General features: G+C 50.1%; 10 protein-coding genes across 10 annotated transcripts; 5 read left to right on the forward strand and 5 right to left on the reverse strand.

Moving 5' to 3' along the window:
* Positions 1 to 80: 80 nt before the first annotated feature.
* Positions 81 to 4,451, forward strand: BU24DRAFT_464083 (thioredoxin reductase; the record flags this gene model as incomplete). Its single annotated transcript, XM_033532180.1, has 7 exons — positions 81 to 421; positions 2,736 to 2,911; positions 2,971 to 2,977; positions 3,239 to 3,294; positions 3,348 to 3,463; positions 3,514 to 4,237; positions 4,303 to 4,451. 7 exons carry the CDS (start codon positions 81 to 83, stop codon positions 4,449 to 4,451), a joined length of 1,569 nt encoding a protein of 522 aa, XP_033381613.1.
* Positions 4,452 to 4,995: 544 nt separating this feature from the next.
* Positions 4,996 to 6,863, reverse strand: BU24DRAFT_233893 (guanine-N(7)--methyltransferase subunit TRM82). The gene is made up of 4 exons (XM_033522212.1): positions 6,604 to 6,863; positions 6,320 to 6,534; positions 5,351 to 6,266; positions 4,996 to 5,283 (listed from the first exon to the last, which is right to left on the reverse strand). The coding sequence occupies exons 1-4, from the start codon at positions 6,763 to 6,765 to the stop codon at positions 5,059 to 5,061; spliced, it is 1,518 nt and encodes a 505-aa protein (XP_033381614.1). The 5' UTR covers positions 6,766 to 6,863; the 3' UTR covers positions 4,996 to 5,058.
* Positions 6,864 to 6,988: 125 nt separating this feature from the next.
* Positions 6,989 to 8,047, forward strand: BU24DRAFT_464085 (60S acidic ribosomal protein P0; the record flags this gene model as incomplete). Its single annotated transcript, XM_033532181.1, has 3 exons — positions 6,989 to 7,232; positions 7,288 to 7,420; positions 7,477 to 8,047. The coding sequence occupies 3 exons, from the start codon at positions 6,989 to 6,991 to the stop codon at positions 8,045 to 8,047; spliced, it is 948 nt and encodes a 315-aa protein (XP_033381615.1).
* Positions 8,048 to 8,268: 221 nt separating this feature from the next.
* On the reverse strand, positions 8,269 to 9,626 carry BU24DRAFT_424282 (uncharacterized protein). The gene has a single exon (XM_033528459.1). The coding sequence runs from the start codon at positions 9,488 to 9,490 to the stop codon at positions 8,429 to 8,431; it is 1,062 nt and encodes a 353-aa protein (XP_033381616.1). The 5' UTR covers positions 9,491 to 9,626; the 3' UTR covers positions 8,269 to 8,428.
* Positions 9,627 to 11,338: 1,712 nt separating this feature from the next.
* On the forward strand, positions 11,339 to 13,019 carry BU24DRAFT_442416 (cytochrome P450; the record flags this gene model as incomplete). The annotated part of the gene is made up of 4 exons (XM_033530522.1): positions 11,339 to 11,422; positions 11,476 to 12,000; positions 12,073 to 12,680; positions 12,746 to 13,019. 4 exons carry the CDS (start codon positions 11,339 to 11,341, stop codon positions 13,017 to 13,019), a joined length of 1,491 nt encoding a protein of 496 aa, XP_033381617.1.
* A 13-nt stretch (positions 13,020 to 13,032) lies between these two features.
* On the reverse strand, positions 13,033 to 14,733 carry BU24DRAFT_372549 (Undecaprenyl diphosphate synthase). Its single transcript, XM_033524506.1, has 2 exons — positions 13,846 to 14,733; positions 13,033 to 13,794 (listed from the first exon to the last, which is right to left on the reverse strand). The coding sequence occupies exons 1-2, from the start codon at positions 14,354 to 14,356 to the stop codon at positions 13,277 to 13,279; spliced, it is 1,029 nt and encodes a 342-aa protein (XP_033381618.1). The 5' UTR covers positions 14,357 to 14,733; the 3' UTR covers positions 13,033 to 13,276.
* A 338-nt stretch (positions 14,734 to 15,071) lies between these two features.
* BU24DRAFT_424284 (exocyst complex component Sec10) lies at positions 15,072 to 17,781 on the forward strand. Its single transcript, XM_033528460.1, has 3 exons — positions 15,072 to 15,187; positions 15,237 to 16,954; positions 17,007 to 17,781. Exons 1-3 carry the CDS (start codon positions 15,089 to 15,091, stop codon positions 17,752 to 17,754), a joined length of 2,565 nt encoding a protein of 854 aa, XP_033381619.1. The 5' UTR covers positions 15,072 to 15,088; the 3' UTR covers positions 17,755 to 17,781.
* BU24DRAFT_442419 (putative 40S ribosomal protein S15) lies at positions 17,764 to 19,055 on the reverse strand. Its single transcript, XM_033530523.1, has 5 exons — positions 18,977 to 19,055; positions 18,904 to 18,922; positions 18,674 to 18,731; positions 18,283 to 18,579; positions 17,764 to 18,226 (listed from the first exon to the last, which is right to left on the reverse strand). Exons 1-5 carry the CDS (start codon positions 18,992 to 18,994, stop codon positions 18,157 to 18,159), a joined length of 462 nt encoding a protein of 153 aa, XP_033381620.1. The 5' UTR covers positions 18,995 to 19,055; the 3' UTR covers positions 17,764 to 18,156.
* Positions 19,056 to 19,502: 447 nt separating this feature from the next.
* On the reverse strand, positions 19,503 to 20,338 carry BU24DRAFT_424285 (ribosomal protein 60S). The gene is made up of 4 exons (XM_033528461.1): positions 20,098 to 20,338; positions 19,916 to 20,043; positions 19,778 to 19,864; positions 19,503 to 19,710 (listed from the first exon to the last, which is right to left on the reverse strand). The coding sequence occupies exons 2-4, from the start codon at positions 19,985 to 19,987 to the stop codon at positions 19,534 to 19,536; spliced, it is 336 nt and encodes a 111-aa protein (XP_033381621.1). The 5' UTR covers positions 19,988 to 20,043; positions 20,098 to 20,338; the 3' UTR covers positions 19,503 to 19,533.
* Positions 20,339 to 20,362: 24 nt separating this feature from the next.
* On the forward strand, positions 20,363 to 21,840 carry BU24DRAFT_452219 (uncharacterized protein; the record flags this gene model as incomplete). Its single annotated transcript, XM_033531174.1, has 2 exons — positions 20,363 to 20,478; positions 20,683 to 21,840. Exons 1-2 carry the CDS (start codon positions 20,473 to 20,475, stop codon positions 21,838 to 21,840), a joined length of 1,164 nt encoding a protein of 387 aa, XP_033381622.1. The 5' UTR covers positions 20,363 to 20,472.
* Between the last annotated feature and the right edge of the window lie 174 nt (positions 21,841 to 22,014).

Consider the following 22,014-nt stretch of genomic DNA (forward strand, 5'->3'; position numbering starts at 1 on the left):
TGTATAGTAGTCGTCCCTTCCAACGCAACCCTTTCACTCATCACAAACGTGGACTGCAAACGAAGTCTTTTCCTGGCACGATGGAAGCCAGCCATGAAGGCTCAGAAGCTGAGCCCTTTGGTGGTGTCCACCATGATCAGGTACTCCAACGATCGCACAGTTCAACAGGGACAGAAGTATCAACAAGTGTCCAACAAATTGGCGAGCCAGAGAAACCAGTGGACGAGAATGATGGAGATCTGAGCGAGACCGAGTTCGATTCGGATCCTGCCAACCAACTAGATCCCTTCGATTGGGGAGACCTTGCTTCCCGATATCATGCCACCATCAAGGAGTGCGAGAGTAATGAAGCAAAGCTAATGGAAGAATGGGATGCCCTCATGAATGTAACAACACATCCTTCACACATTCTGGAACCTTGGTACTTATCATGAGGATAGTTCTTTCGAGTGTGGTCAGAGTCAGGGCAGGCTCAGGAGACGAGCCGGACGTTTTCCCGGTCGGTTGTCTCACTATATTTGATAGGAATTACGGCTTACCCATTTCCAGCATACGTACTCGCATGGCGCATGTGCAGCATTCAGAGGAGCGCCTTGAACAGACCAGACAACATTGTGAGTGCCCATGTCTTATCGCTAAAAATGTTTTGTTTCCTTTCGCTTCGGAACAGATCCCGTATTCCCTCATGAATTCGGAACACCATCCCTTGACTGACTTTCTCACAGATGTGAGCGTGGTGGAGGCATTCGAGAGTGCGCTCAAGCTACTCAAGGGTTTCAACGGTTGATAATGATTCGACTAGAAGCCTTCTCCCTCGCTCGCAATCTTCACTCAATGGCTCCAGTAAGTGGAGAAACTGCGGCACCGAAACGTGGAGCCGAATTGATTGAATTGCAGCATGTTGGTCCGCATATGGGGGCGCGTCCCCTCATTTCTCATATGCATTCATTGTTGCGATGTATAATCTTGTAGGAATGGACCAGACTAGCTTCCGCTCTGTGTGGGTCGGACTACTTTTGTCTTCACACATGGACAGAGGAAGATAGACGGGGCTATGTTTGCAGTGTGGAGACTGCGTATCCAGCTGTTAAGAAACAACATGGAATTGTACTCGTATGCTTACCTCCACCTACTTGCATCGGAACACGCGCATTATTGCCTTGCGAAATTCTGCAGGGTATGGATCCGATTCTTGCAAGCGATGGAAGGGAAGATACGGAGAACACAGTTTTACTAGCCACTATCCACAGGAGGCTCCGAGGGAAATCCTTCCGGACAGTCTCAAATTTGAAGTTTGACGTCTCTTGTAACTTGTTTGTTTGTAATACTGATGGCCTAGTCCTCTAAGTACGAGATCAGGGACGCTAGATGGCTAACCTAGATCTGGTCTCATGACGTAGGCGCGGTAGGCTAGGTGGCAGTGGGTGGCTACCTAGGTGGGCCATCCTCGGTAGGTCACGGTCGGAATACACGCCGCACGATCACTCCCAGAGTCCCCACCGTCCTTGTAACGCAACCACAACGAATATAATACTCGTTTTGGTATTATAGGTTGTCGTGATTTTCATCGGCAATGGGAATGCTCGAGTCAGGGAGTTCGAAAACATCAACCCTGAATTAGCGCATCTGGTATTGCTGTGCTGGGGTGTCTCCGAGGCGTTGGAGAATTCTGCTGCAGGCTTATCAGATGGAAAGACAGAAAAGGAAAGGTAATGGGAGGGGCGTCCTGCTGCAGGCCCTGGCCAGGCGGTCATCTTTTGTCAGTCGCTCAGTTACGAGTAGTTAGCCCGTCAACGTAGGCCGACCTGTCGTGCTGAAAACGGGGTCAAGAATCAAGATGGAGCAATGCGATAGGGCAAAGATGTCTATTCAGAAGGGTTATGTCGCATCGTTGTATCTCAGATGACAGCCTTTGTAGATTCAATGGACACATGTCTAGGTACCTAAGATACCTAGGTATCTATAATACTCGAGAACAATCGTGCACATGCGTAAGAAATGTCTTGTACGATTAATAATACCGATAAAACAGTGACGGAAATGTACGAGTATGAGAAGTATTCTCCGTATTGTGTGCTCTGTGGTCAATGGTGTTTGGGGCCGGTCGGTCTGGGTTTTTCGTGCTTGCAAATCCAGAGGTGGAACTGAGGGACTAGCAGATAGCCTAGAGTGATTTGTTGGTGATGTACGGAGTACATTTGTGTACTTACGAGGAACAAGGTTACTATGGGATACTGTTAGGTACACGGGTGGCAATAGTAGGTTTCTGTAGTACAGCAAAGGTACTCATAGGTAGCCGATGGTTTACGTTTCTCTTGCGTGCTCCCCCCCTGTGAATGACCCTGTATCGCCCGGCCAGGACATTCTATTCTGTCATTTGAAAGCGCGCTTTCCTTCCACTACTTTCTTCAAACTAGCAAACCCACCCTCAAAAGGCCAATTTAATCCGACGTCGTCTCCGAATCTTCACCTCACCATCGCCGAGCAGCTTCTATTTTGTAATTGCTTGCTCAATTGCCTTCCATCCTCTTTGTCATCCCGTCACTCCTCTATCCACCTCGCCTCCTCTCGTCTCTTGCGCTCATCCTTCAACCCCTCCATATACTCCCGCTCGGCCGTTCCCAAAAAGTGACCTTCACCCACGTCCAAAGAAAACTATTTCATCCCACTTTCTACACCCACACACATACCCAGACCTACACATAACCCGCACGCGACGAACGATACCGCCAAAGTGTTCGCCTCAACCTTCCGACGAGCTACCTCCTCACGATTCCTCTCCCTGTTCTCGCTGCCGGTCGCCGTCGCAGCTTCCTCCTCCCACCGCACTACACCAACCGCGGGGCTTTCACCTACATCGAGCCCGGCTTCAACCCTCGCAACAAGTTCGCGGAGGATGCATTCACGGGTAGTCAGTAAGTTACAGTCTCTGGTTTATGTATTCTCGAGCCTAGCTAATCATCTAAATAGTCATCGGGTAAGTTCCAACACATTACCGTTTTCCTTCGCAACGAAATACAGTCTGGTTCTCCTTGGTTGCGTACAGCGCTCAACACTTGTTGGTGGCAGGCAACTCTTTCGCGTGTTGCGTGGAGTGTCAATTACTGTTGCACGCGCCAGCCATGTATAGTGCGGCACTGTATGACCGGGAGTGGGAGACGGGATAATCGTCTGCCGCCAGATAATTGCCGATGTGAGAGTGTCGATCATGGAACAACTTACTGACGTACCTGGACAGCTCTGGGCCAGCAGGTCACACCGCAGCGATATATGCTGCCAGGGCCGACCTCAAGCGTGAGTTTTCATGTCCAAATAATACCAATTGCACTAGTCTAACAAAATTGCAGCTGTTCTCTATGAGGGTTTCCTTGCCCTTGGCATCGCAGCAGGTGGTCAATTGACGACTACCGATGAAGTCGAGAACTTTCCCGGCTTCACTCACATCCAGGGACAGAAGTTGATGGTATGTCTGCTGTAGTCGATGATCTTAAACTTGTACTAAAGTACGATCAGGAACAAATGCGCGAGCAATCTGAGGCTTGCGGAACCGAAATCATCTCTCAAACAGTCGCAAAGGTCGACCTGAAATCCCGACCATTCAAGTACTGGTTGCACCCCATGGGCGACGATGAGGAAATCGAGGAGGAGGAGCACACCGCAGACTCGTTGATCATTGCGACCGGCGCCAAAGCTCGACGACTCGATCTTCCTGGAGAGGAGAAGTTCTGGGGCAACGGTGTCTCCGCTTGCGCTGTCTGTGATGGTTCTCTCCCAATGTTCAAGGAGCAGCCTCTAGTTGTCATCGGTGGTGGTGATTCCGCTGTAGAAGAGGCCCTCTACCTGACAAAGAAGGCCAAGAAGGTCACTGTCCTCGTCCGAAGGGATAAGCTGCGAGCCAGCAGGACCAACGCCCGCCGCCTCGCGAACCACCCCAAGATTGAGATCATGTACAACACCAGCCCTTCGGAGATCAAGGGAGAGGAGAAGAAGAACGGCCTCATGACACATCTAGTCATCAAGAACAATGTCACAAAAGAGGAGCAGACTATCGAGGCAAAGGGCTTGTTCTATGCCGTGGGCCACGACCCCGCAACGTCCCTCTTCAAGGGTCAGCTTGACATGGACGAGGACGGTTACCTCATCACCGAGCCTGGCCGAGGCCTCACCAGCGTCGAGGGTGTTTTCGCTGCTGGCGATGTCCAGGATAAGCGATATAGACAGGCGATTACCAGCGCAGGTTAGTACTACCCTATTTCACCATTGTTGGCACGTCGAATTTCCATTTACTGATGTACGTTGCAGGATCTGGCTGTGTCGCAGCTCTCGAGGCCGAGAAATTCCTCGCCGAGGAGGACGACCACGTCGAGAACGGATTGGAAACCGAGAACCAGGCCGAGAAGTCACAGACCAATGGCGTCGTTCCCGAGTACCGCTCCAACCCTCTCCTATAAATTAACCCCACCTCACCACTGGCGTTTCCGTGAATGAATCAACATCGCGCATAGACGTTAGGAAACTCCCACATCTCCTCAAATTCTCAACACACCTAGCGACTTTGTTTATTTGGCATTGGGCTCGGTACATCCCTGCATATCAACTTGCGATCTTTTACACGCCATCGAAGGGGCTCTCCCCTAAGGCTTTGCATCTGTCTTACGGATTTTTCTCTCTCTTTCCAGGATCGAACAAAGTAGTATTTCCTCTCAGCCGCACGCCATAAACATGACGGGATAGATCAGAGCTGGGGAATCATTGCAAATGGTACTCCGGTTGTTTTGGCTAGAGCCTCCGGTACTGGCTCGCCGCATGGCATATTATATAGATTTTGAGCGTGGTTTAAATGTAGAAGGCTTGAACGGATGGACTAGATATTGCACAATGAGTTTTTGGGATCATGCCATTGTTGATTCGGCCTAGACTACCGTTATGAATTCTCACCACATTATGTTCCTGGTTCTTATATACGCTTCCAGATTAATATCAGTGACATAAAAATATCGTTATTACTGTTTTTGTTCAAAGCATGCATACCAAGTAGGCTACGTACAGTGATTGGCCTTACGCCACTTGGTCAGGATCCGTACCGGGCTGTTTCCTTAGATTGGCAGTCCCGTACAGAAGACCTTGGATGGCTTTCAAATCGACCTCCCCGGCTAATCCAGCCGCGCCCACGGCGGTGGAGAGCTGTTTTGTCAAGAAACCTGCAGCTGTGTCTAGAGTCGAATCTGCCTGCCACTGTCCGTCTGGTCCGGAAGTAAATGTCGGAATAGCTTGGTCGTCCTGCTTGACGGGTCAGTAGTTTATTCTCCAATCCAGGGATTTTCTCAGTGGAAACGAGAAGTGAACATACCTTCTGCTCGCGCGGGTCCTTCAGGGAACCTGGCTTGTGTACATAATCCACCGAGGCCACAGCGACGCATGAATCCGGTGATTGCTGGATGACAGTGACATCGATAGCGTTGCCGTTCAACGGTATAGCCTGTTCGTGCTTTTTCCCCGCCTCGTCAAAGCCGAAGTGGAAGATCGCAGGAACACCTTCGCACGTCACGAGGATCTCGTCCCTTTGTGCATCACTGCGTGGTACATTCCAAATGCCCGTCACTGCCACCTTGAACCCTTCTTCGTTTGCAGGTACGATGCTCGATAGCTCAGCTTGGGACTTCAAGAACCGAAGCACGGCATCCCTGACATCGATGGTCGTCAAAAGGCGATAATTGAGCCAATCCCAGACAAACAACTGCGCATCACCACCTCCAGACACGAGCCTTCCCGACGAAACAAGACACAGCCTGTTGACAAACTCCTCATGGCCATGACAAAAACCCTCAATGATATGAGCCTGCGGTGGGGCCCTCGAGACACGGACATGTTCGTCCCGGTCAGACGTAACGATGTAGCCTCTTCCGTTGACGTTTGCGTAGACGATGTCTGTTAGCATTGACACGTGACCGAGTAGCAGCTCGTGCTTGAACTTGAGCGGCTCTTTGGATTTGCGCTGCCCGAGGCTGGCTTGTCGGATTTGCTCCTCGAGTACTTTGCGGTTGCGGCCTGAGTGGACGGTTAGGACGCTGGCGGAGGGCTTGAATTCTACCGGGGTTTCGGGTTGCTCTGCTGTTGAGGTGGTTGGTGGAACTTCTTGGTCCTGGACGCCGTCGTCTGGGGACATGAGGAGCGGTAAGGCGTAGACGTCGCCGAACTTGTCGGCGCATAAGATTGTCGAGTCGTCTGATGTTAAGGTGATGGCACAGGGTCGTCTAGCCATGGGTCTGTTGGATGAATGTGAGTACATGTAGAGATGATGAGAATTGAGGATCCGGACCTTTGACTCAGCTGGTGGATGCGGTAGTCGGAATCTATATGGAAGACACGGACGCATTTGTCTTCTCCGGTTATGGCGACGATATATTGCTGGTCATTGGACAGGGCGAGACATGAGAAATTGGACTTGTTGCTGTTGCTGTCATTGGTGTTGGTTGGGGTTAGTTTTATGCGTTTTCCAGGTCTTTCTTCATCTTCGGCTGGTGCCTCAGTTTCCTGGTGGAGAGTTAGTTTTGATTCGCAATTGATATAAAGGAATTGGGACTTTTATGGGATTGACCTCACTTTTGATGCTTCCTCTTCTGCAGGCCATGTTGAGCCCTGTCCGCTTGAGGACTCAACTACAACAAGTCGTGATCCGCTCGCACCAATGAGAAGGGTTTCTTCTTTTCCTTTTACAGAGCGCCTATAAGCCTTCAGGCATTGAAATGGTAGAGCCATGTTCATATGTCGTTATGATGCGCATGCAGGGATCTGTAGTGGTAAAATCTCAAGACTTGAAGAAGTTGATGACCTAAAGCGTCTTAGCGCATTGTCGCTTGCGGGAGCAGGGACCACACATAGCAAAATCCAACTTCACACTTTTCGCAACTCCTTGAACTTTTCACTCAATTAACACAACAACAATAGAACAAGTCCTTAAATATCCTATTTTCTCAAATCCGAAGAAATGGGGGGCAAATCCGAGAACAAGGCCGTCTACTTCGAGAAGCTCGCTGAGCTCCTCAAGGAATACAAGTCCATCTTCATCGTTGGTGTCGACAATGTCTCCTCCCAGCAGATGCACGAGATCCGTCAGTCCCTCCGTGGTGAGGGTGTCGTTCTCATGGGAAAGAACACCATGGTCCGCCGTGCTTTGAAGGGATTCCTCAGCGACTTCCCCGAGTACGAGCGCCTTCTTCCCCACGTCAAGGGTGAGTTTTCTTCTTCAACGCGACGCATTTGCACAATGTACTGATGGAGATGTAGGCAACGTCGGTTTCGTCTTCACCAACTCCGACTTGAAGGAGATCCGTGACAAGATCCTCGCCAACCGTGTCGCTGCTCCCGCTCGTGCCGGTGCTCTCGCTCCCGCTGACGTCTGGGTCCCCGCTGGAAACACGTAAGGAACTCCCTGGTTGCTGTATATCGAAGGACAATTACTGACAATAGGCGCAGTGGTATGGAACCCGGAAAGACCTCTTTCTTCCAGGCTCTCGGTGTCCCCACCAAGATTGCCCGTGGTACCATTGAAATCACCAGCGACCTCAAGCTTATTGAGGGTGGCAGCAAGGTCGGTGCTTCCGAGGCCACTCTTCTTAACTTGTTGAACATCTCTCCCTTCACCTACGGTATGGGTATCTCCCAGATCTACGACAATGGACAGACCTTCGACGCCTCCGTCTTGGACATTGAGGAGTCCCAGCTTCTCAAGGCTTTCTCCTCTGCCATCACCACCATTGCCAGCATCTCCCTTGCCATTGGCTACCCCACCCTTCCCTCCGTCATGCACTCCGTTGTCAACAGCTACAAGAACATCATCTCCGTTGCTCTTGAGACCGACTACGAGTGGGAGGAGATTGCCGAGCTCAAGGACCGCATTGCCAACCCCGACAAGTACGCCGCTGCTGCTCCCGCTGCTGGTGGCGCCGCTGCCGGCGGTGATGCCCCCGCCGCTGCTGAGGCCGCTAAGGAGGAGGAGGATGAGGAGTCCGAGGATGATGACATGGGCTTCGGTCTTTTCGACTAAGCGTCTCAAAAATGGCTCCACTCTGGAATGCGATAGCTTCCAGGTGTACCAAACAGTTGTCGGCTTATGTCTTAATGATATAGAACTGTCAACGAGAAACACGAAAAAATACGAAAATGACCACAACAACGTTCTCTCGTATATTGTATGTTTTGTATGTGATGCTAACCTAGCAATCATACACTTCAAACATTCCCAAAAGGTAAGCTACATCTCTACTTTTGATCTCATTCGCTATGATTATTCGTTTTTAACACTGAGTCCTTCAATGAGGACAACCCACGCAACAACTTTAACCTTTGTATGAGCACTATCGAGATTTACTGCCTTGTCTACAAAATCTTCTTATGGATAGCGAGCTAATTGCTTTCTCTAGTATCTTTATTGCGGTCCATCTATCGCTAAATTTCCTGCCTTTGCAAAGTCAATCCTGATCCAGAACATGTTCCAGGCTGCTCGACCCCCAAGACTCTTGCAAACTGCCTCACTCTGCACATTCCCAATATAGACATCTGCATGTGACCATGCCTTGCCCTGCTCATCAACCGCCAACTCTGGCGCATACTCGCGGATGATCTTAGCAGCCACTGCCTTCGCAAGTCCCATTCCCCTATACTCAGGCTCAGTGTGAAGTGTCGTCAGTGAACCATCCAAGCCCAAGAACGTCCATGCAACAGGGAGATCTGTCTCCTCCACAAACACCCCCACGCTCTTTAACGAGAGCAGTGTCCGCGTTGTGCGAGGTATACTCGTCCGCGACTGCACAGTTGGTATATCCTTCTCCCTTATCTCTCCCCACCTCAAACCCTTAGGTAGATCTCTCATCTGCGGCAAATCGCCAATGTTGAAAATGAACTTATTCAATTCTGCGTCTTTACCCGGGAACTCTGGCCTCACCAATCCGTACTCGTGGCATAACCGCACCACTTTCTTGTGGCATGCACCGAGCGTGACGACGGGACCCATGAGCAGATGTCGCATATACATGCCAGGAGAAGGCGTGTACCTTACACCAGGCCCTGACTCCGGATGCTCCTTCTCATGCTGTTTAGCCAGCTCGAGCGCCGGCAAGTTCTCCGGGTGAAGTGGTGGTTCAGGCAGCGTGGACATGTGATCGAATAGCGACAACACCGCCTGCTTACACGTCTTGCACAATTCATCTTTTTCCACCCCGTTCTCAGCCGTCGAATTGTGATCTGGCATCTCCCCGCTAGAAAACATCCAAAGCTCGGTTTCAGGGCGCATAGAGCGGTCCAGATATGCGACCGCCCAGCACGGCGGCACGGGGCCATCGTGAGCGAATGTGGCCAGTATGTGAGCGTCTGGCGTGCGGTTCTCGTGCTTCGTCCTGTAGACGAGGTCGACGCTGTATGGTAGAGCTTTTTTGAGTGTGCTTTGTAGAAGGGGAGATTCGGCGGGGTGGCTGTAGACCTTGAACCCCATCTTGAATAGTAGTCTTAGCCTGTCTGGCGGGAGATGTCGTGAATTCGTGGGGAAAAAAATCAAATTATTTCAAAGTTAATCATTTTCAATGGGATATTGTACTTAAATGAATGAACAAAATGTTGCTCAGGAAAACGAAAGTTTTGCTTAGTGAGTCAGGGTACGATGCAGAACACGATGCTCACCTTCGGTTTTCTGACCTTCCTAATTGAGAATAGGCGTCATTGCAATGTAGTGTTGCTTATTTCGCGGTGTTGGAGTGATCTTTTATTCCGAAGCATCTTCTTTGGTGTCATTATTTGGAACACATATTTGAGATCGAGTCATAGTCCCTATTGCATTTGCGAGGAGCGAGGAGAATACAAGTAACTATTCTACTACCTTGAGTGAGAGATAGATTACAAGACTATAGTTTTACACTCTAGCATATGGTCTTGTGCCTTTGGTTGAAGATTGATTCTGGATTCCACCTTTATAGTTCTCATATATAGCTTTGAGGTACACTATACTGTGTACGAACACTGCTCGAGGAGATGCCCGCATCGTATATTCGTTCCAGCAACGCTCTGTTTGCAATGTGTATCCTCTCGGATCTCGGCACATAATGGTATGTCATGAACCGTTTAAGGCACTGATGTGTATGGTGATTCATCATCTTCATCCAAAGACGAAGCCAAAAGTGTGTCCGCTTCCGGTGCGGCTCAACCAATCCATTCCGGACGCCATCGGAATTATTAGATCTGAGGCTTCAAGACAAGAACGGAAGTCATGGTCGTCTCGACATAGTCTGGCGTGATAGGTAATACCTGTTCCCCCGAGAAGGGTCTATTCATTCCATGGTCCAACTAGCCCGTTCCTACCGCTTGGGGAGCATATGCGATTTTATCATGGGAAACCTTGAATCCGGTCACCATTGGAAATTGGAAATGTCCTCATCATCACTGGTCAAGCATGATCATTTGGCAACTATGTTTCTCAATGGTACATCTAATGACGGGGTTGAGCGCATCGTATGTAGTTTGAAAGTTGAGTCATCTTGAAAACAAACATACATGATGCTCTGCTCTAGATACCTGTCCAGAAATACTAAATTGCCTTGACAGTCTTCATTTCATGCTACTTCAACATTGCCACAAGCTGTCTAGAATTGTAAATTGGTCATGTAGCAGCGAGGTCGCATTGTCGGACAGCCTCCTGCGCTGGATCCCCGCATGCCGTCGCCCTGTTGCGCTAGTCTACCACTTTCACTTCACTGAGGATAATTCTGTCCATGCTTTCGAGTACTACAACAAAGCTTGACTCCCTTGATAGCCTATCGAAATTCGATGCTCAAAGCTTAGCTTCTTGACAATTCCGGGAACGATCCATTGAATCCATGGCTTCCCATTCTCATGTCCCTATGTCTCTGCCACGACCCCACAAAGACCCTCATAGATATCACCCTGGCCCATTTAATTAGTGTCAAGGAGTACCATACTTTAACATGACTGTTCCTATAATTTCTCTGCTTGCATGGCCATTTCTTTTGATTCTAGAAAGTATTGGCACCAGAGTTGGATGGTCTATCGTGTCGAGGCCGTCCTCCGGAATGGGAACTAGGCGGAGACACGTCCCGATGCATAATGTTGTGCTGCACCCACGTCGCACAAAGGCATCATCCAGAACAAACTGGCGATGTCCGATTGATAGAGTTTTTCGTAGTCGTAATCATGCTAGGCCCCCCTGGTCCAATGTCAGTCCGCTTGCGCATGTCATCTATAAGTCTTCCCCGCCATGCCCTGCTCTTCTGACTTTTGCAATCTTTGAAAGCTTTTGTATAACCACTGTCACTATATACATTGATTCACGATGGCAGACACATCCGACGTACATGGTATGATTAATAGGGCACTTTGGATCCCCATTGTAGCCTTCGTATTCCTTTTTTGCAAGGTGAGTACAATGTTTCTCATGTACATCAACGTCACCACTCTGACCCCCTGTAGTTCGCATACACAGGCCTGACATGCCCAACACGACATCTACCAGGACCATGGTACACTCGCTTCACTCATCTTCACCTCAAGCGAGCAGTAGTGACCGGCCAACGAGTCTTTTACATCGACGACCTGCACCAGAAATATGGTCCAATCGTGAGGCTGTCGCCAAACGAGGTCGGCATCGCCGATCTCCAGGGCTTCAGAGAGATCCACAAGATTGGTACTAAGTATCTCAAGTCCTCGTGGTACCAACGCCTAGTGAATTTCCCAAAAGCGGGTTCCTTCACCATGATTGACCCTCGCCAGCATGGGCCCAGGAGAAAGCTCTTGTCGAGGTCGTTCAGCAGGTCGTATCTTGTTGAGAATTGGGAGCAGGTCGTGAGAGACAAGGCGCATCTCGCTATTAAGAAGATCAAAGCGGCTGCAAGCCAGGACAAGGCGGATGTGTTCAACTGGTGGATGCTGCTAGCCAGTGATATCAGTGCTCATCTTGCGTTTGGCGAGAGCTTTGGTATGGTTGAGATGGGCCATGTAAGTTGATGGATGAATAGATGAGAATTTTCTTTACGTTACTTTCAAGGTCTGACTGATGTGTTCATACAGGAAAATCAATTCGTCCGAGTCCTAAAGAAACTGACTATGGGTGCGGGGATTGCGGTTGAGATGCCCATCCTACGTTTGCTACGCTTTGTTCCGATACCCGCAGTACAGGAGATGTTCAACGCCTACGAATTCATTTTGAAGGGTGCTGACCGCGCAGTAACTATAGCTAGGTCGCGCACTGGCGAAGCAAATGTCTTCGCCAAAGTCATTGAAGACAGTGAGAAAGAGGGTGACGGTCATATTGACGACATGGACGTCCGCATTGAAGCCATGAACGTCATCATTGCCGGGACAGACACTACGGGCGTCACTCTTACTTATCTGACTTGGGCCGTCCTCCAGCGTCCCGAGCTGCAGGCGGCTTTGGAGGCCGAGGTCGGACAGTTAAAGGAAGGATTTACTGAGAACGATCTCATCGCTCTGCCACTCCTGAATGCAGTGATAGAAGAAACTCTTCGACTCTACGGCGCCGCTCCCAGCAGTCTCCCTCGTGTCGTACCGCAAGGAGGAGCAAAACTAGCTGGCAAATTCGTCCCTCAGGGCGTCACCGTTTCCACACAAGCATACACCTTCCATCGAGACCCCAAGATCTGGAGCTCTCCTTTAACGTAAGTCCAACATCACACATACCCTCTCACAGTCGCTATCTTTATCTAACACCCTCTTCTCGTAGTTTCGACCCTGAACGCTGGATCACGACACCTTCCAAGCCAGCCGAAGCCCTCACGCCAGATGCCAAAACGGCATTCCACCCCTTCGGCGCCGGATCCCGCTCTTGCATCGGTATCCACCTGGCGAGGATGGAGCTGAGGTACGCGGTGGCGTTCTTCTTCCGCGAGTGCGCAGGGATTAAGCTGTGCGAGTCGGTCACGCCAGAGAGCATGGAGTTTGAGAATTTCTTCTTGATTGCTCCTAGGGCTCATCGGTGTGAGATTACCTTGAAGTGATTAGGAGGGATTTGATTTGCTTTCATGCTGAGAGGAATGAAGGAAGACATCCGCATTCATGGAAATGGGGACTTGAAGCCCACCAACAATAACGTGTATCCGAGCAGATGAAGTAATTAATTTTTTCATACCTGATCAATTAGCCGTGCAACAAAGTTGATTGTATAATGCTTTTTTTGACAAGGTAGTGACTCGTGAAGGATTTTATATTACAATTATTCTATTAAGAAAGATACATCGAAACAATTGCTTTTGTATCACCTGCCCACGCGCATCTCTGCCTTTGCAAAGTTGCAAAGAGCACGTAGGAAGACCTGGTAATTGACGCCTTTGTTGTCAGGTACATGGAAGATCTCGGTCAACCGCAATTGCCAAGGTGGGTACCCCTTGAGCTGCACCACCGGGCTGAAGAGTATCAAGAGCTCTGGATCTGTGGAGACAGCCTCACGTAGCTCCGCGTCGATCAAGTTTGTGTCGATCTGGTCTGGCCGTAAAGTTCCGCTCTGTGCCATATCTGACAATGTCTTTGTAAGGTCGACCATGGTATCCCTTCCATCCTCAGCAGAAAGTAGGAGAACAGTCAGATGTTGTCGTTCGTCCTTCGTTTCGGTGGGATCGGGGGATGTTGCACGAGATGGTGGTGTTAAAGGTGGAGAGTACGATCGGATGTGAGGAGCGCGGACAGATAGGGTGGGTTTGCGGCGGGGCCCAAAGAAGGCTTCAAGCTCTCCTGAAATAGCAGAGTGGGTTTGTTGTATGTAGTTCTTGAGTTTTCCTAGTGCCAATTAGCATAGTGACCGAGCTGGATCTGATATCGTCAACGTACCTGTACGTTCGTACACACTCAGGAAAGGAATGCCGGCAGAAGCAGTCCACGCTGCAACTTCACGGAGGTTCTTCACAAGTCCTTCCAGACCAGCGTCGCCTTGATCATCGTCGCCCTCATGGTAGTCCAGGACGACGCTCAAATGATGGGGCAACTTGTTCAAATGCTTGACGTCGCGCTGTATGAACTCAGGCGTCCGGTGGTGATGCCATATGTAGGAGCTAACTTTACTCTTGACATGGCGCCAGCTACGACGAAATCGAAAGAAGACGGAGAAGATGAAGGATATCACAGCATGTATAAGGACATGAAGGGTGTGTTTTATGAGTCGCGAGCTTCTTTTTTGTTGTTTCTGCTTCTGTGCCTTTGGGCTTCCCTTGGTGGATTCGGGCTCTGGTGGGAGGAACGGCTTGAGCATCTGCTCACGCTCCTTTGGTGACAGTGGCCTCCCATCCAGATTCCCTCTCCGGAAAGCGATCTGCTCCCTGGAAGTGACGCCCGTTGCGGCCATGATACAGGCTACAATTGTGCCTAACGCGTGAAGGTGTCGATGGATGAAATGTTGGATGTGTTTGAAGTACTCAAGATGGTGTTGCAGAGGTGGCGGAACAGCAATTGGTGCTGGGGATGGCGTTTTTAAGTTGGTTGAGAGTGTAAGTTAAGGTAAGGACAGGATACGTCAATTTCAAGGTTGAGGCTGGTGCCAGGAGGAGCGTGGCGTTTTCCCACCAAAACAGGGCCGTAAGAGCCGCCAAGTAGCACGGCTAAGCCTCACATGGGAGGGGTGCGACGCGCAATACCTCGGTGGCAGTGATTCGAAAGTAGATAATAGCAAGTAACTACTGTAGTAGAGACTTGGATTGAAATGCAAGAGTCTATCTTTGTATTGGTTGTAGGTTGATGTGTATATCTAAGAAAATAATAGAATGCGACCAGGGTTGTGGTTGCTATAATGCAAGTCCACGCGGGGCGCCACACCTCAGTGGACGTTACGAGTTGACCCCATACTCGAACATTGTTGATCGTATACAATTTCACACAACACAACCGAAACATTCAGAACGATTGCGTCTCCCCTTCTCGACCGCTTCAGACACACTCTTTTGACTGGCCTCTATCCACGTCACTCTTCCCACAACGCCAGGCTACGCAGCTTCCCGCTCCTCCCATACCGCGGCCCAAACCTCCGCATCGTTGCTCTGAACAAGAGCCTCATGCTCTGGGGGGTAGATAGCTAGTGACAATGTCGCGCCCCAGTGCCGACTCGGCGTCCTTGCTCTCATATCAAACGTCACGCACTGCTTCAGCTCGTGGAACCGTATTCACGCTAGACACCTTCTCTGTGAGCCGACGAATACCCCCTTGAAGACACCTTCTAACCCACCCGAAAGAGCAAAGACTTTATTATCAAAGACTTTGTGGAGTCCCTTTCCGACAGTGCCGTATCTGCCTCTCGCAAATCAGGGCCGGCGTCTGCGCACCACCAAGCTTTCGACCCCAAACCATTAATCCGCACATTCGAACATGCGCTGTCACGATTGAATCTTCTCTCGGAGGAGCTTGGAGAACGCGAAAACGAGCTATCTGGAGCTGTCAGACGCGCCGAAGCTCAGCACAATGGCAACGTAGAATCACTGGGAAGCAAGTTGGACCAGGCTATCGAGCGGTTCCAGCGACTGGACAGTTCCCTGAATGGAGATCCGAACGACGACCGCGGTCCCGACGCCGGAGGAAACGTGGCTGTGAGAATTGGAGAGAGACTCGAAGAGCTTGATCGTCAGCGGAAGAGAGCAGAAGATGCTTTGTTCTTGATCAAGTGTTGGCAGGAGGTCAGCGAACGGGGGGATCTCTCGACACTTGAAGACATGCGAAGAATGGGCAATGAACAGAGCATAGTCCGCTGCGCGCATATTGCGCGACAGCTTCTCAAGTTGAGTGCTCGGCTGGATCCAGAAGGCACATCTCATGTCAACGGAAATGGCGGCCCGGTCCAAAATGGCACGAAGAGAAGAACCACGGCAATCCAATCAAGACATCCTACACGCGAGGTTATTGAAAAGTTTCTAGAAAACCTGGAGCAAGATCTTTTGAAGCAGTTCGACGATTTCTACAGGCGGCCAAATTACGATGGCATGCGGGACTGCGCCATTGCGCTACGTGACTTCAACGACGGAGCGAGTGTGATCGCGACCTATGTTAACCAACATTCCTTCTTCATAGATCGCAACCAGCTGATAACAGAAGAGGTCAGCGGCGATGCCGAGACTTGGGACCGCCTTCAAGATCCTGACTCTGAACCGCCAGGCGTAGAACCCAGTCTACAATCACTTATAGACGAGGTCCGCATAGTGGTGCAGGAAGAATCATCCATCATCAAGCGGGCGTTTCCCTACTATGACGAAGTTCTCATTCGGTTTTTACAGCGAATATTCCAACAGTCGATTCAGCAGCGGCTAGAGATGGTTCTAGGGAAAGCAAACGAATTATCATCACTTGCTTTCTTGCGATCCTTGCAAGCCTCCAGAAGCTATGTCACAGCGCTCGTTGATGATCTGAAGGCGCATGGTCTTACAGAACACCCGGAACCAGTAACGTCTCAGATTGCAGCAACTCTCGATCAGCAGCTTGAGGATCTCTTTGTCCCTTACTTCGTCGGATCATCGTATATCGAGCGTGAGAAGAAGAATCTGGAAGAGCTTTACTCTTCTTTGCTTCTCAAGTTTACCATTTACCATGCACGTCGACGCAAAGTCCCTACTACCTATTTCGCATCTCTTGCCCAGCGAGGCAAAGAGCTCGCTGCCTCTGCCCGTGATGCGTACATGGATCGCTTGGACAACACTGATATGACCGCTTCCCAGAAGGCTATGCTTCTCCGAATCGCTGGCGTGAAGGAAGACAATGCCGATAAAAAGGAGATTGAAGTTAGTGACGAGGATGGCAAACTTTCATTGCCAAATGCGAAGCGCATGTTGAAATGGCTGGCAGAAGGTGTAGGTCGTGGGTTAGAACTCTCGCCTGGTAACGAGACGCCGAAGGACGTCCAAAACCTGCTGAACCTTCTTCTCACTCATATGGGTGAAATCTACCTAGAGACTGCCCTGGACGCGTAGGTCTCTTCTACTATTGCTCTCAAAAATGGATACTAACATCTGCCTCAGTGCTTCCGACCACGCTTTATCACAAGAAAACTCAAAGACACCCCCTGATCTCACACATCTGCCCTCTCTGCATACTCTCACAACCATGCTACATCTCCTACAGCAAACTACAACAACGATACTACTTCCCCTATGCACTCCGAATCTGACCATTAGGCGAGAGATCGAGAAGTCAACATCGACCACCCTTACCACATTAGAATCAAAACTCTCCAACATTCTCAATTTGAGTCTGACCGCCACCCTAAACTGGGTAGCAAAGTGTCTCGCCCAGCAGAAGAAGCAAGACTTCAGGCCCAAAGACGACGAGGACATGAGTTTTCTGGGCAGCGAGACACAGGCCTGCCAAAGCGTGTGCTCATTTCTCTCTCGAGTTGCCCAGCAAAGCACAGGGGCCCTTAGCGGAAGGAACCTCCACCTTTTCCTCGCAGAGCTCGCAAGGGGCGTCCGAGCTCTCGTGCTGGCGCACATGCTCAAATTCACAATCAGCCTTACTGGTGGTCTAGTGGTGACGAGGGATATGGCCAAGTATGCAGAGGTTGTCAGAGGGTGGCCTACAGGAGAGGAGTTGGAGCCTGGGGCTATGGATGTGTTGGGTGAGGTTGCAACTCTGTTCGTCATTGGGTCCGAGGCGTTGAAGGATAGATTAAGAGGTGCGGGCGCTGAAGTGCAAGAGTTGAAGAATTTCATTGCACGGAGGGAGGACGCTGGTAGCGTTGGCGTCCAGGCTGCACTCAGTAGCTTGTAGTTTCTCGGGAGATATACAAAAGATATGAATCAAACTTCATTGGTATCAATTCAATACAATAACATATCATGCGTGTGAGAAAATATACTTGGGTATGGGATATGTAGTAGAGGGATGTTCATATCATAGAGGTAAAGCGAGACGGCAATGTCACATAAGTAACCAAGTAAGGAAATGATATCTTGTGAATCAATGATGTAGTCAATTCAATCTACATCCAGTTCTTCATGCCCGCACTTGCGGTTCCTGCGCTTTCACATAAACAAAGCGCAAAATTCGGGTGAAAGTGGTATGGCACGCATTCTTTTTTGTTGTATGCACCTAACACCCATATTCATTTGTAGGTCATGAAGTACATTTTCTCCGCCCCAAAGAACCCATGCAACCGAGGACCCAGAGCAATTACTTGAGAGGAATGAAACGGGAAGAGTGAGTGGCACCGATACCCGGCCTTCCGTGCTTGACGGGCTTGCTGTAGGATTGTTAGTGAACTTATCCTTCTTCGTGGCGTGGCTTTTGGAAACGTACTATGAGATGGAGAATTCAGCAAGGTAGTGGCCAACCATTTCAGGCTTGATCTCAACCTGGTTGAACTCCTTTCCGGAGTAGATACCGACAACGCTGCCGATCATCTCGGGGACGACAATCATGTCACGGAGGTGGGTCTTGACGAGGTCGGGCTTCTCGTTGGGCTTGGCCTCCTGCTTGGCCTTGCGGAGCTTCTTGATGAGGCCCATGGGCTTGCGCTTAAGACCACGGTTGAACCGACGGCGGGCACGGGCGTGGACAAGATCACGGAGCTCTTCAGATGAGAGGTCGAGGAGCCTGGACATATCCTGTCAGCATTTTGATGTCTTTGTGGCATGTGTGCAGTCGAAGCGATTGCTCTTATTCTTCTTCTGTCGGGGCAACAACGTACTGGTCAAGGTCGACTCCTCGGTAAGAGAACTTGCGGAAGGCTCTCTTCTTCTTGAGCTCTGCAGGTAAATCGTCAGTTCGTGGTTCCCAACATGGTCATTTCGTTGCGTAATTGCCACAGCAGTATCAGGCCGGTCGTCTTGGAATTTTGTTCGACATATCTGACGGGTCTTGGGGTATGCGCGTAGGAATCGATGGATGGGGGATCGTATCAAGGGAATGTATGCGTACCGGCAGCCTCCTCGGCGTTCTGGATTGAGAGTCAGTAAATTGTGCCAAAAAGACAGCATACAAGTATACATACGTAGTTCTCGTCAGCCATGATTGCGATTTGTCGAAGTAGCTGGACAGATGACTTCGATGAGTTCGCGGGGTCGGGTTGGTTTGTCGGTTGTCGAAGTTGAGGTTGACTGTGGGAATTCAGATTTACTGTAGAGCTAAGCGAGATTTTGGAGGTTAGCGCGCCAAGACCCCTGCAGAGGGATTGGCGATTGGTCTCAACCACGTCGCAATTATTATAGATTATGACATAGAATTCTACATAGTGGAAGAAAATTATGTTGTAGTTTTGTTTCTCAAGAATAGCAAAGGTCGTGGTGATTAGTGCATCAGTTTTTTGTTCACATTAGTTCAATCTCGGCACATGCAGAACGGTACAAAAGCGAATATTGAGAGAGTATGGCTTTGATTCAAAGTAACTATGGTTGCATGATGCGCTTCAGCTATCTGCAAATAGAATTGTCGTGGTTCCTTGACTGCTCGCTCGACTTCTCCCAAATGTTCATTCCCATGCCGCATGATTTCATAACTCTAACATGCCGTAGGATACCGTTTTTTTGTCTATGCCCAGAAACGATGCGCTTAGTCGAAGAGACCGAAGCCCATGTCCTCGTCAGACTCCTCCTTCTCCTCCTCCTTGGCCTCCTCAGCAGCGGCCTCAGCAGGAGCAGCACCACCGGCAGCGGCGGCACCACCAGCGGCGGCACCAGCACCACCAGAGGGAACGGAAGCGAGCTTCTCGGAACCGGAGGCGATCAACTATTCAGGTCGTTAGTAAGATGGCCCAATTTACACTGAAATTTTTTCGTGGTATTTAATATCGTACCTCGTTGATGTCCTTGCCCTCGAGCTCAGAGATGAGCTTGTCGAGACGGTCAGAGTCGGCCTCAATGCCAACGGACTCAAGGACAGCCTGTGGAAATGTTAGTGAAAATCCAAATTCCACTATTCTTATGCGTTTTACCTTGACATCGGCGGCAGAGGGGGAGGTGTTTCCACCAAGGCCGAGGAGGAGGTAAGCAGCGAGGAGCTTCATTTTGAATGTGGTTTTGTTGAAGAAGGTGAAGTGAACAGGAGCACAATCGATTTAACCTGCTGGGAGTTAGCGAATGCGCGGTACAATGAGATAGATAAACAGGCACATACCGTCTGGCCGGAGACTGAAGCTTCAAGTTCTGAGTGCGGTTTTGAAGGTTAGAGAAGAAACAATTCCACTCGGCAACGTTGGAATAATGGTTGTGGGCGCGAAATTGGCTAGTCCTCTTGCGGCATAGCCCACTACCACCAGAATCAGGCCTTGGCAAATGGCCATGTTTCCAACGCCACTCTTTCCACCAAGTTCCTCCATTCACACCATAAAGCCAACAAACTTCTCGCCTCACATAAGAGGGTTGCGCCCTTCTTCTGTGCTTCCTCGCGCCCTTTAGTATTCTTCTGCGATCACTAGTCTTTTCGAAAGCATGTTAGATCGCTGCTACACACGTCCCGACCGGTCACACTGAGTCAAACTGATAAGTCACAATGAGTGTGAGTCACCTCTTTCAACATCTCCCGCATTTCAAACCGATGTATCTGGAATTCTGGAAATCTAGTTGTTGGCGGAATAGGCATCAGTATATGTCTTTTGAGTCCACGTTTTCTTGGATGCTCCAAAGTCAACACATTCGTCTTTTGAGGCATGCCCGGGGACTTACGGGTGTATGGATAAGTGAGTACTGACCTGATGTGTAGTTACTGAACAATCTTCTCTCGTCTATTGATCCGGCTGCCGCTGGGCAGATTTCTACCTCGACCACAAGGCAGACGCCCGCGGCACCATCACCGAAGCCAAATCCCCGACCAGCCGCTCGCCCAGCACAGAACGGCAGCATCGGAGGAGCGCAGGCAGGAGCGCTCAAGCGGAAAGCTGATGGCCAGCCAGATGGAGGACAGATAAAGGTACAGCGTAAAGAAGGGCCTGCGCAGCCTGTCCGACCAAATCCAGCAACGCGACCCGTGTCATATTCCGATGCAGCAAAAGCGAAACCAACCCCTCCTACAGGTGCCGTTCCCTATCGGGGTACCGCTGGAATCGGGGCGTCAAATGCGCCAAAGCCGGCCAACGTAGTTCCAAAGAGGCCGGCACCCGTCAATACCACCCAGACCGTTACCACGAAACCTTTATCGCAAGCTCCTAAAACGCCCACTTCATCCACAGCATCCACTCCTACGGCCACTGCTGGGGGTGCTCAACGCCCCGTCGCGAAGAAAGGATATGCGGCGATGTTAGCACAGGCAAAACAAAAAGAACAAACGAAACCGCCTACTGCTCCCGTACGTCATGAACCGACCAAGATCCTGACTAAGAAGGAACGCGAAGCACTCCGTGCTGCAGCTAAAGGGAAGCAACCCGGACCCGCAAACCAGAAGGCAGGGCCGAAAGGTGCCGATGCGAAGCAAACAGATGTGAAGAACAAACCTCAGGAAAAAGGAAAATCTGTCGGATATCAAGGAACTGCTCGCCCTATGAAGAAGCCGATTGAGGTTGGTTACAAAGGAACGGCCAAACCTGCTAGCGCCACACCAGGACCCAGTGGGAAAGCAGGGGCCATGCCAACGACCAAGGCCAAACAGACTCAACAATCGAAACGGTACGACGGATATGCTAATTGGTCTGACCTTGACGACATGGAAGATGATGAAGAAGACTACGACTCAGGAGAGGATCTGTCAGACATGGAAGGTGGCATATGGGATGTGGAGGACGAAGAGCAGCTTGCTCTCAAGGCTGCCAGGAAGGAAGATGCTGAAGCACTCGCCGAGGAAAACGAGCACAGGCGTCAGAAAGAGGAACGCAAACGGAAATTAGCTGCAATGGCGAAGGCGGCTGCTGGGAGAAGGAAATTTTAATCCAAATCAGATTACAGGCGTCTGCTTTTCTTGGAGTTATCGGCATCTGTTCGTCCAAGACCACAGCATTCTGGGAGTTCGTTTATATCATACTTGCATTTCTATGGAGCCAGGAGAGCATGAAGGGGGCGAAGTTCTTGTTCGAAGGAGGCTTCACACTCCTTGGTAGTTAAT

The sequence above is a fragment of the Aaosphaeria arxii genome, assembly GCF_010015735.1.
Source record: "Aaosphaeria arxii CBS 175.79 unplaced genomic scaffold BU24scaffold_6, whole genome shotgun sequence".
In the NCBI taxonomy this organism is placed as follows: Eukaryota; Fungi; Ascomycota; class Dothideomycetes; order Pleosporales; genus Aaosphaeria; species Aaosphaeria arxii.